Raw genomic sequence first — 12,624 nt, 5'->3', positions numbered from 1 at the left:
TGACCCAAAACTTACCCCAAATCACACAAGTATCTACTGTATATTATCATGCAGTAGTGAAAATCGAGGACCAGTGAAGCTGATAGCATAATTAGGTTGTACTCATGAGATGTTCAGCTCTGCTACTCTGCATATGTATTTTATTTTTTAAAGCCTTGGTGTCTCATAACACCCATCTTAAATGCTGTATGAATAATTAAAAATGCAATACTAAAGGCCCACTACCATTCCCTATACAGTAGATCCAAATGCCTGTGTCTTTACTCACCTTCATCGATATCAGGAGGCAAACCACCAACAAACACTTTACGAGAATAGCGCTCCACTCTTTCACCGTTCTGATGGGGAAAGCAATGAGGGGATCCCAAGCCACTGTGGAGGGTTTGATCACTTCGACCGTCATCCAAAAAGCCATCTTCCATTGGAAAGAGAGATGACTGTCCTGATGAACAAACAATACAATATATTCAGCATCCTCCATTACAGAAAAAATGTTGATCTTGGCAACATGCCCCAAAGTCCTTATCCGCATGTGGTCAGCCGAACAGGAGAGAGCGACAGCCAAACCACACTGCTGCTGTTGACTATTCGTGGTCAATCCTATGCACATACCTCAACCAAGAGAATCAATTCAACCAGAAAATTACAAATGAGATCAAGTAGAGAAAAGATTAATAAAATAGAAGAAAATCTAAACTAATCTGCTTATGAAACGTAGTGAACCTTCCTCAGAGAAACTCTAGGAAGAGGCTATATCAGGCCGAGATAGTACATCTATTGTTTTAACACAAGAACGCCTACTTACCCTGCCATACTGTTCATCCTCAACTACAATTTACATGTGAAAAGGTTATTAAGTCAATGCAGAGATCTCTTCAGAAGACAATGGTCTGGTATTAAGTGCTGCAGCCTGTTGTATGCGTTAACGTTTCAGGATGAAGTCAGACTAAAGACATGATTAGTTTCAAGAATGTTAGACAGCTGTCACTTTGGACACAGACCATGAAAAGGTCCAGAGATTATTCCCCTCTACCTAGGCGGTTATCAGAAGCAGCCCAGACATGAATAATAATAATAATAATAAATAGACCCCTTTCTTCTTCCTTTACTGTTGTGTTTTATTGCATATACTGTAGGTTTCCTCCCACACCAACACTTGTGAATGCCTCTCAAGTAAAAATAAAATAAAAAGTATAGTCGACAATAAAAGGTTCCTCACGTTTTTCGTTATGGTTTGATTTGCTCAAGGCTTTGTTGTCAGTGAATGCATACCTCCCAACCATCCTGGATCCAGCGGGACTGTCCCGATTTTGACAGTCAGCCCCGCGATCCCAGGCGGGACATTAGTTGTCCCGCACTGGTTGGGAGGTGTATTGTATATATCACCCGGTCAGCTCCCTGAGCCCCTGCACCCGCAGAGCAGCATATTGGCTGCTCTGTGCACACAGGACCTGTGATGAAGTCACAGGATGGGAGGAGTCAAGGGTCACATGATCGGGAGTAAAGGATTCCCGTGTACAAGACTCTGCTGGTTGTCATGGCCCCGGAGGAAGGTAAGCATGTGTGAGGTCAGGTGTTTACAGTGTGTATGGAGCGGAGCCGTGTGTGTATGAGGTGTATGGATCGGAGCAGTGTGTGAAAGGTGTATGGAGCGGAGTCGTGTGTGTAAGAGGTGAACGGAGCGGAGCAGCGTGTGAAGGGTGTATGGAGCAGAGTCGTGTAAGACGTGTACGGAGCGGAGCCACGTGTGTACGACGTGTACAGAGCAGATCCACGTGTGTACAAGGTGTGCGGAGCAGAGACATGTGTGTACAAGGTATACGGAGTGGAGCAGCGTGTGCAATGTGTATGGAGCGGAGCCGTGTGTGTACGAGGTGTATGGAGCGGAGCCGTGTGTGTACGAGGTGTATGGAGCTGAGCCATGTGTGTATGAAGTGTACGGAGCGGAGCCGTGTGTACGAAGTGTAATGAGCGGAGCCGTGTGTGTGCAATGTATACGGAGCGGAGCAATGTCTGCAATGTGTATGGAGCGGAGCTGTGTGTGTACGAGGTGTAGGAAGTGAAGCCGTGTGTGTATGAGGTGTATGGAGCGGAGCCGTGTGTGTACGAGGTGTACGGAGTGGTGCCGTGTGTGTACGAGATGTATAGAGAAGAGCCGTATGTGTATGAGGTGTACGGAGCGGAGCCGTGTGTGTGCAAGGTATACTGAGCAGAGCAGCGTGTGTAATGTGTATGGAGCGGAGCCGTGAGTGTACGAGGTGTACGGAGTGGTGCCGTGTGTGTACGAGATGTATGGAGCGGAGCCATGTGTGTATGAGGTGTACGGAGCGGAGCCATGTGTGTATGAGGTGTACGGAGCGGAGCCATGTGTGCAAGGTATATGGAGCGGAGCAGCGTGTGCAATGTGTACGGAGCAGAGCTGTGTGTGTACGAGGTGTACGGAGTGGAGCAGTGTGTGTACGAGATGTATGGAGAGGAGCCGTATGTGTATGAGGTGTACGGAGCAGAGCCGTGTGTGTGTGCAAGGTATACGGAGCGGAGCAGCGTGTGCAATGTGTATGGAGCGGAGCCATGTGTGTACGAGATGTATGGAGTGGAGCCATGTGTGTATGAGGTGTACGGAGCGGAGCCATGTGCGTGCGAGGTGTACGGAGCGGAGCCGTGTGTGTGCAAGGTGTATGGAGCGGAGTCGTGTGTGTACGAGGTGTATGGAGCAGAGTCGCATGTGTACGGAGCGGACGCTGGCTGTGTCGGATCGGAGCAGATATTGCTCCTCGCTCTGACACTGCTTTGCGCAGGAGACACGGAGGTCTTTATCAGTGGCGTATCACAGCTGCAGCGACGTGAGCAGTCAGCGGCGCAGCTGGATGACACCATTCAGCGCCATGGGAGTGGAAGCTGCCGGCTGCTGCGAGGGAGCGCGGTGAAAGGTGTGTGTGTGTAGTGATGGAGAAGGCAATGATGGGGGTGGGGTAACCATGTGTGGCCATTATACTGCCCCAGCATTGTGTGGGGCCATTATACTGTATGGAGCATCATGAGGGGCCATTATACTGTACCCAGCATTATGTGTGGCCATTATACTGTACCCAGCATCGTGTGGGGCCATTATACTGTACAAAGCATCATGTGAGGCCATTATACTGTATGGACCATCACGTGGGGCAAGTATACTGTACGCAGCATCATGTGGGGCCATTATACAGTATGGAGCATTATGTGTGGCCATTATACAGTATGGGGCACTGTGTGGCCATTATACAGTACGCAGCATCATGTGTGGCCATTATACAGTACGAAGCATCATGTGGGGCTATTATACAGTATGGAGCATAATGTGGCCAATGGCCATTATACAGTATGGAGCGTCATGTGTGGCCATTATACAGTATGGAGCATCATGTGTGGCCAATATACAGTATGGAGCATCATGTGGAGCCATTATACAGTATAGAGCATCATGTGTGGCCATTATACAGTATGGGGCATCATGTGGAGCCATTATACAGTATGGAGCATCAGGTGTGGCCATTATACAGTATGGAGCATAATGTGGCCATTATACAGTATGGAGCATAATGTGGCCATTATACAGTATGGAGCATGTGTAGCCATTATACAGTATGGAGCATAATGTGGCCATTATACAGTAAGGAGCATCATGTGTGGCCATTATACAGTATGGAGAACTGTGTGGCCATTATACAGTATGGAGCACTGTGTGGCCAATATACAGTATGGAGCATCATGTGGAGCCATTATACAGTATGGAGCATCATGTGTGGCCATTATACAGTATGCAGCATCATGTTGGCCCATTATACTGTATGGAGCATCACGTGGGGCCAGTACACTGTACGCAGCATCATTTGGGGCCATTATACAGTATGGAGCGTCATGTGTGGCCATTATACAGTATGGAGCGTCATGTGTGGCCATTATACAGTATGGAGCGTCATGTGTGGCCATTATACAGTATGGAGCGTCATGTGTGGCCATATTTTTTTGTTTATAATTATTGTTTACGAAACATTGTGATCAGAAGTGCTAAATGGGTGTGGTAGGGGCGTGACTAGTTGTGAAATGGGTGTGGTCAGAGGTGTGTCCTAAAATTTGCCGCTGACTTTGTCCCTCTTTCCCTTCCTCAAAAGTTGGGAGGTATGGTGAATGTTCTCAGCTCAGATGTGGAAACAATTGCATCCAGTCTAAGTAATGATTTGCCAGCTATCTGCCTGGACTCCAGACTGATACATTGTAGCAAACTAGCAGAGAGATTTGCATGGCTGCTGATTTACCTTCTCACAGCACTATATATTAAACTTTTACCACTTAATATTGAGCAGAATAAAAGTTGTTAACTAGCTGATACTGGTAATACTAGTTACCATAGGGCTTATGGTGACCTGTATTCTTGCCTGTAGCAGCGATTCCAAACCAAATATTTTACTGCTTTTTAGAAAGTTTTTTAAAAACAGTAAATTATATTGTTCCTACTATTCAGCCCTTATTTGCCAACTTTTTTGGGGTGGGATATTAAACCCTTGCACCTTGATCATAAGCTCCCCCACACGCAGCATCATGTCCATACAGCTCCCCTCACACAACATGCTGAACTCCCACAGCGCCCACACACACACAGTATGCTGGGTGCCCACAGAAAGCCCCCACACATACTGTATGATGCCCCATAGCCCCACTCCAACAGGGTATTATGCGGTCTGTAAAAGGAAGTACCCCAAATTGTACATACATAAAAAAGTATCCTGCTATATTTGGTCATCTCCCCTAATGTCATAACTGGAGCTGCTTCTCTTTGGTGCGGCATGTGATGTTAGGTGATATGTTGCTGTTCGCAACTGCTTTTCCAAGTTTGCGTCAGTCTGGAACGCAGTTGACTATCAGGGATGGCATTAGGGGCAGGCAGACCAGGCAGCTGCCTAGGGCCCCCTCTCCTCCAGGGGACCCCAGCCCCCCCACATTGTGCATTCAACTTATCGGCATCATAGATGGCGATACAGTTGAAAGCAGTGATGAAGGAGCAGTGGAGCTGATGGGCCCGGAGCAGAGCCTGCAGCAGTGCAGGGAACAAGGAGGAGAGGCGAGTGTGAGTGTCTGTATGGATGTGGTGAGGCTGTATGATAGTTTGTGCTTGTGGTGGTGGGCTGCATTATAGTAAGTGTGTAGGGTTGCATTAAACTGAGTGTGGGGGATGTACTATACTGTGTGGGAGGGGGCTGTACTATACTGTGGGGTGGTGCATTATAGCATGTGTGGTGGTGGTAGGGGGCTGCATTATAGTGTGTGTGGGCACTACATTATATTGTGTTTGTGGGCTGCATTAAACTGTGTGTGGGGCTGTACTATGCTGTGTGTGGGGGGCTGCACTATACTGCGTGTGGGGGGCTACATTATACTGTGTGTGAGAGGGGGCTGCATTATACTGTGTATGGGGGCTGCACTATACTGTGTGTAGGGTTGCACTATACTATAAGGGGGTACATTATACTGTGTGTGGGACTGCAGTATACTCGAAGGGGGGCTGTATTATATGCTATGAGGGAGCTGCATTATACTCTGTGTGTGTGGGGCTGCAGCATACTCTGGGTGGGGGCTGCACTATACTCTATCAAGGGCCATGAGGAGTTAATTATACTACATGGGATTTGCATTATACTCTAATGAGGACTATCTTTCCCCATCATTCTTCCACAGCCGTTGTAAAGAAACTCGGGAACAATCTTCAAATGACTTTAATATTGTCGTTCACGCCATTTTAACAGCCAGAACTCAGCACATCTAAATAAAATCGAAATGTTTCTGCGTGTTGTGCAATATGTAGCATATGGGGCCACACTTAAAACTTTTGACCAGGGCTCCACTTTGTCTAAAACCGGCCCTGCTCTTTATGATAAGGTTTTGAAGAACTCGCAGCAGTAAGTTGTCCTGAACACAGATGCATAATCACAATGAATGTCTCCTCACAATGTGAAATTCATCACTGCTGACGCATGATAGAAATCATGCAGTGGGATGTCTAGAGTATGTAAATCACATATGATACACTGAGACACCTGTATATACATCACAAAGGAGACAATAGGGCTGGAGCAAATATATCACATAGACAGTGGAGAAGGAGCATATACAGTCATGGCTGAAATTATTGGCACCCTTGAAACGGTTTCAGAAAATTAGGTATTTCTCCCAGAAATTTATTGCAATTACACGTTTTACTATACACATATATATTTCCTTTGTGTGTATTGGAACACAAAAAAGAGGAAAAACGCAAGATTGGACATAAGTTCACACTAAATCCCAAACAAGGGTGGAACAAAATTGTTGGCCCTTTCCAAAAATGTGGGTAAACAACTTTGTTTCAAGCATAAGATGAAAGTCTCATGGTGCAGAGGCAAGTTCATCGCAGTACAAATTCACCATTGTGAAATTCTACTGGTGAACTGGCCTCTGCACCGTGGGACTTTCCTCACAGTGCTAGCGGGGATCTCCCAGAGTTCACCGCAGTTCATTTCCCAGCTGGGAACGCAGCCTCAGTGACCTGCAGTAACCTTGATGATGTCAGCAATAGCCACTGAGGCTGCGCTCGCAGCAGTGGTTCTCAGCCTGGACAGTCGCATCTTGGCACCTTCCAGGTTGAAAACGGTTTATCTCCCACACATGGATTACAGCGTGGGACAGAACGTCGGACAGGTGAGAGCTATTGTAGTTTCTTATTTTTGCTGTATTACAGGAGTCGAGGGATTCAGTGGAATTAGGCGTTAGGGGAGTATAACTGTTATTTTTTAATAAAAATGGAAATGTGTGTTTTGTTTTATTTACTATATAATTGTCTAAGGGTCACTTCCGTCTGTCTGTCTGTCATGGAAATCCCAAGTCGCTGATTGGTCACGGCAAAACAGCCACGACCAATCAGTGACGAGCACAGTCCGGCGGCAAAATGGCCGCTCCTTACTCCCCGCAGTCAGTGCCCGCTCCATACTCCCCTCCAGTCAGCGCTCACACAGGGTTAATGGCAGCGTTAACGGACCGCGTTATGCCGCGGTGTAACGCACTCCGTTAACGCTGCTATCAACCCTGTGTGACCAACTTTTTACTATTGATGCTGCTTATGCAGCATCAATAGTAAAAAGATCTAATGTTAAAAATAATTAAAAAATAAAAAATAGTTATATACTCACCGTCCGTCGGCCCCTCGGATCCAGAACAGGCCTTTCCCGCTCCTCGCGACGCTCCAATGACCGCTCCATGCATTGCGATCTCGCGAGATGATGACCGCAATGCACTCTTGGGACCGGAGCGTGCGAGGAGCATCGGTAAATGCTTCGCCTGGATCCGGGGGCCAACGGAAGGTGAGTATATAACTATTTTTGTTTTACTTTTTTTTTTTTTCTTTTTTTTAACAGGGATATGATGCCCACATTGCTATATACTAAGTGGGCCGTGCAATATACTACGTGGGCCGTGCAATATACTACGTGGGCCGTGCTATATACTACGTGGGCCGTGCTATATACTACGTGGGCTGTGCTATATACTACGTGGGCTGTGCTATATACTACGTGGGCTGTGCTATATACTGCGTGGGCTGTGCTATATACTGCGTGGGCTGTTATATACTACGTGGGCTGTTATATACTACGTGGGCTGTTATATACTACGTGGGCTGTTATGAACTGGTGGCCCAGGAGCAACATGAGATGTGCTCTGGAGGAGGTGGTACCTGTACTGACCGCAGTACCTGAGCTTAACACAACACTAGAAGTAGCCGTGGGATGTTCCTGTCACTCCCTAGACATCTCGTCACAGCCGGAGGACTAACTGCCCCTAAAGATAGAAACAGGAAAGCTATCTTGCCTCAGAGAAAATCCCCAAAGGATAGAACAGCCCCCCACAAATATTGACTGTGAGTGGAGAGGGAAATGACATACGCAGAATGAAACCAAGATGTAGCAAAGGAGGCCAGTCTAGCTAGATCGATAGAACAGAATACTGTGCGGTCAGTATTAAAAACAAGAAAAATCCACCACAGAGTTTACAAAAATCTCCACACCTGACTAAAGGTGTGGAGGGTAAATCTGCTTCCCAGAGCTTCCAGCTTAACTGTATAAATCCATACTGACAAGCTGGACTAGAAAAAAAACATAGAAAGTGCAGAACGATTAAGTCCACAACAAGTGGACTGCAAAAGAACAAAGCAAGGACATCTTTGCTGAACGGGTCAGAATATCAGGGAAATCCAAGCAGAGATGTGAATCCAAGCAGGAACCATTGACAACTGGCACTGGCTGAAGGATAGAGACAGGATAAATAGCCGAGCCAGAATAAACGATCAGTGGAAGCAGCTGCTGACTGCTAAATCCAAGGAGCAGCAGTTCCACTTAAATCCACCGGAGGGAACCCAAGAGCAGAACTCACAAAAGTGCCACTTACAACCACTGGAGGGAGCCCAAGAGCGGAATTCACAACAGGCTGTGCTATATACTATGTGGGCTGTGCTATATACTACGTGGGCTGTGCTATATACTACGTGGGCTGTGTTATACACTATGTGGGCTGTTATATACTACGTGGCCTGTGTTATACACTACGTGGGCTGTTATATACTACGTGGCCTGTGTTATACACTACGTGGGCTGTGTTATATACTGCGTGCGTGGGCTGTGTTATATACTACGTGAGCTGTGTTATATGCTACGTGGGCTGTTATACACTCCGTGGGCTGTGCTATATACTCCGTGGGCTGTGCTATATACTACATGGCTGTGCTATATACTCCGTGGGCTGTGCTATATACTCCGTGGGCTGTGCTATATACTCCGTGGGCTGTGCTATATACTACGTGGCTGTGCTATATACTACGTGGCTGTGCAATATACTACGCGGCTGTGCTATTTACTACGTAGGCTGTTATATGCTACGCAGCTGGCCGCGAACAATCAGCGACAGGCGCAGTCCGGCCAAATCCTGTGTATTCAATGTATTATTCTAAAATCTTCATAAATAAACTACATACATATTCTAGAATACCCGATGCGTTAAAATCGGGCTACCATCTAGTTTCAAATAAAAGACTTTATTCCGGCAGTATGTTTATTTACCCTATAACTATAGGATTAGTAATGGATAGGCGTCTTATAGAAGCCCCTCTATTACTAATCCATGGGTTGATGTCACTGGACAATACAAAAGGTGACATCAATCCCACTTGCCACCGCTACAGGGCAAGTGGGATGAGCTGGGCAAAGCGCCAGAATTGGTGCATCCAATAGAGGCATCTTTTCTGAGCAGCTGCGGGCTGCTGTTTTTAGACTGGGGGGCAAGATTCATGGCCCCTTACCAGCCTGAGAATACAAGCCCCTAACTGTCTGCTTTAGCAAGGTTGGTTGAAAAAAAATGGGGGGACCCCACAATTTTTTTTTAATATATATTTAAATAATTACAAAATACAGTGTGGGGACCCCTCTATTCTTGATAACAAGCTCCCAGCTGTGAGTTTTGCCTGTGTTATCAAAAATACAGGGGAACCCAAGCATTTTTTTATTAATTATTTATATACAGTGCAGGAGCCGGCTTAAGAATACTTCTCTCAGCCGCTCCTGCTCTCATTGTTACTAGCAGCAGCAGTAGTCCCATCAGATAATACCAGTGACCGGAGGTAATTATATAATTTACACCTTCAATCACAACTGCGGGGTCTTTTCACAGCGTGGGAACTGCGGCTCCCTCACTGGCGGGGATGATATCACTGCCGATCAGAAGCGGTGTTTGCCGCGCTGTCATTCACATGATAGCACTACAAACACCTGGTGTTCGGGCAGCAGAACCCGAACAGTAACATAGACTTCCTGGTCAAGTCAGTGTAAGTACCCAAACAGTAGGTGTTCGGTACGGACGCCGAACTTTACTGTTCGGGTTCGCCCATCTCTATACCCAAGTAAGCCAAAATCCTTCTGGGAAAGTGCCTTTTGGATACGAGAGCAAGAGAGCTTTTTGTAAAGCACATTCCACTGTTTACCAAAAACGGAATGAGGCTTACAAAGAAAAAGAACACAGTACCTACAGTCAAAAATTGTGGAGGTTCAAAAATGTTTAGTGGTTGTTTTGCTGCCTCTGGCCCTGGGTGCCTTGACTGTGTGCAAGGCATCATGAAATCTGAAGAATACCAAAGGATTTTGGGTAGCAATGTAGTGCAGAGTGTCAGAAAGCTGGGTTTATGTCCTAGGTCATGGATTTTCCAGCAGGATAATGACCCCAAACATACAGCACTTCAAGAAACACCCACAAATGAATGGTAAAGAACTGATGAGTTCTGATGTGGATAGCAATGAGCCTGGATTTAAATCCCATTGAACACGTGTAGATATCTTAAAATTGCTGTTTGGAGAAGGCACCCTTCAAAAATGAGAGACCTGGAGTAGTTTGCATAAAAGTGGTCCAAAATTCCAGTTGCCAGGTTTAAGAAGCTTGTTGATGGTTATAGGAAATGATTGTTTGCAAGTATTTATTCTAAAGGGTGTGCAAACAAATATTAAGTTGAGGATGCCAATAGTTATGTCGGGACCATTTTTCGGCGTTAGTTTGAAATTATGTCCAATTTGCCTTTTTTCTCTCTTTTTTGTTTTGTTTCATTACATACAAAGGAAATAAACAGGTGTATAACAAAACATGTACAACTGACGCAGAGGCAGGAGCAGATACATTACAGGAGACACTGAGGCAGGAGCAGATACATCACAGAGGACATGGGGGCTGCCGCTGCTGTCTTCCTCTCTGGGAGAGGAGCGCATCATGCATTAATGCCGCCCACAAAGAATGTCCTCACGCTGGCACTTACCTGTGTCAGGAAGTAATCCTTCATTGCATGCCCCACAATGCTCAGTAGTGAATGCTGCATGCATATACTAGCCGTGTACAAAGGTATTAAAAGGGACCACAGCCGGAAAAACACGACTGCCGTTCCGAGCACTACAGTCCCAGGAATTTGCTCGGGGCTGGAGAAAGGGTCATTGCAGGCCGTACATGGCCTATGGGCCAGAGATTCCCCACCCCCAATTTAATGAATGCATGTATGGTTTTGCAGCCACCAAAATTTGCCTGGTTGCAGCTTCCTTTCCTCTCCACACGGAGAACACATGCAGATTTGACCAAGCATTCACATGTATAAGGCACTTTGGAAGCAGCGGATAACCCGCTCCGACCAAAGCCCTGCCCCCTTTTGTACACGCGGTGATTCCGCCTGTGTTCATTGAACACAAGCAGAATCACCGCATCCTATACATAGACTGTGTAATTTATCTTGCGGAGACGGAGCGTCTCCACAAGATAAATAGACATGCTGTGGTCTATAAAGACGTGCCGCATGTCCGGTTACGCAGGTGTGCCACGTGTGTGTTTGTACGCATAGTAGAGATGGGATTTCATAAAATCCTCTCCACTATGCTGTAACATCTGGACGCTGCAGAGTAGGAAGTAACTGTAATCAGTGAGACAAGTGCTTGAATTATGAAGACTGTATTGGGCTTATTCAGTTAACCTGCAAAGCGTGTGCATAGCATTTTATTGTTTTTATACTTCTACGTCCTTATGACTTGGCCCCATAAGTAAAATAACTTGCCTTTTGTCTTCATTTCTATATAGGCAGCAGTAGAGGCGTACTCAGCTTTGTGAATATCAAGACAATTCAATTTGAATCATGATTTTATTATTTAAACTCCTAGTTTATCCCCACTGGGCATTTTTAGATCGTAGAACTAAATAAATGAAACTATATGGAGTAATTCTGAAGTGTATGTCTAAAGGTTTGCACATCCTGATGGTTCTTTGTGTTGGAGTCTACAGTAAAATTGCTAGGTGTATGGTAAAATCCCATGTTTCAGGCACATGGCAATCTCTAGATGAAGACAAGCATTGTGATTATAGCCAACACAATGATCCTCTGCTACAAAGTGGAGCACAAAAAAGGAAGTATGTAGTACAAAGCTGAACTAGTAAGGGGGGTTTGTACATGTTAATGGACTTGAGGATTCGGGAACAGAGTCAGATTTGTAGTTTTGCAAGAGGTAGCTAACATGTATTTTGACCTAAAAACATGTTAACTGTTGTAGTTTTAGGTTGGCAAGAAATAAACCCTGTCAGCAAAACAGTAATATCTCTCCAGTAAGCAGTACTTAAATGCAACGTTAGTATAGTAACCTGGAGCTGATCACTGGCATTATAAACATTGTTAGAAGATGGAAAAGCAGAAATATTACCTCTCCTCCGCCCGTATGTCCTTGCTGCATGTCAGAGAAAGAAAAGAACCTTTCAGAAAATGTTATCGAGATTAGAAAATCTAATTACATCCTCTGTACAGTATGTCATTTACGGCTTCTCTGAAATGGCTGCTTAGCAAATATCTATTGAGAAATCTAGACTTGTGGTCGCTGTTTCATTATAACACAAAATGAAAATACTGACGACCCCGAGAAAAGTACAATTAAAAAAATAAACAAAAATGTAGACATCCCGAAAACATGGTACCCCTTATCACTCACTATGGAATGAATGAACTAAGCTTACAAGGGAATTTTTCACCAGAAAATGAAAAAAAAAAATTGAGACAGC

At 45.4% G+C, this 12,624-nt stretch overlaps 1 protein-coding gene across 3 annotated transcripts in view; it reads right to left on the bottom strand.

Annotated features, from left to right (window-relative positions):
- Nucleotides 1–12,624, bottom strand: part of CPEB4 (cytoplasmic polyadenylation element binding protein 4) — an 85,611-nt gene that overhangs the window by 20,789 nt on the left and 52,198 nt on the right. For 2 of the 3 annotated variants that reach the window (XM_077265806.1, XM_077265809.1), the window contains exons 3-4: nucleotides 12,273–12,296; nucleotides 269–442 (exon numbers count right to left, since the gene is read on the bottom strand). In XM_077265806.1, coding sequence (XP_077121921.1) covers nucleotides 269–442; nucleotides 12,273–12,296 — 198 coding nt within the window. The remainder of the gene's footprint in view (nucleotides 1–268; nucleotides 443–12,272; nucleotides 12,297–12,624) is intronic. The other variant, XM_077265808.1, reaches the window with a different exon arrangement.

Source organism: Ranitomeya variabilis, chromosome 5 (assembly GCF_051348905.1).
Source record: "Ranitomeya variabilis isolate aRanVar5 chromosome 5, aRanVar5.hap1, whole genome shotgun sequence".
NCBI lineage: Eukaryota > Metazoa > Chordata > Amphibia > Anura > Dendrobatidae > Ranitomeya > Ranitomeya variabilis.
The sequence above is the reverse complement of the archived record's forward strand: the minus strand, read 5'-3'. Positions and strand labels throughout refer to the sequence as shown.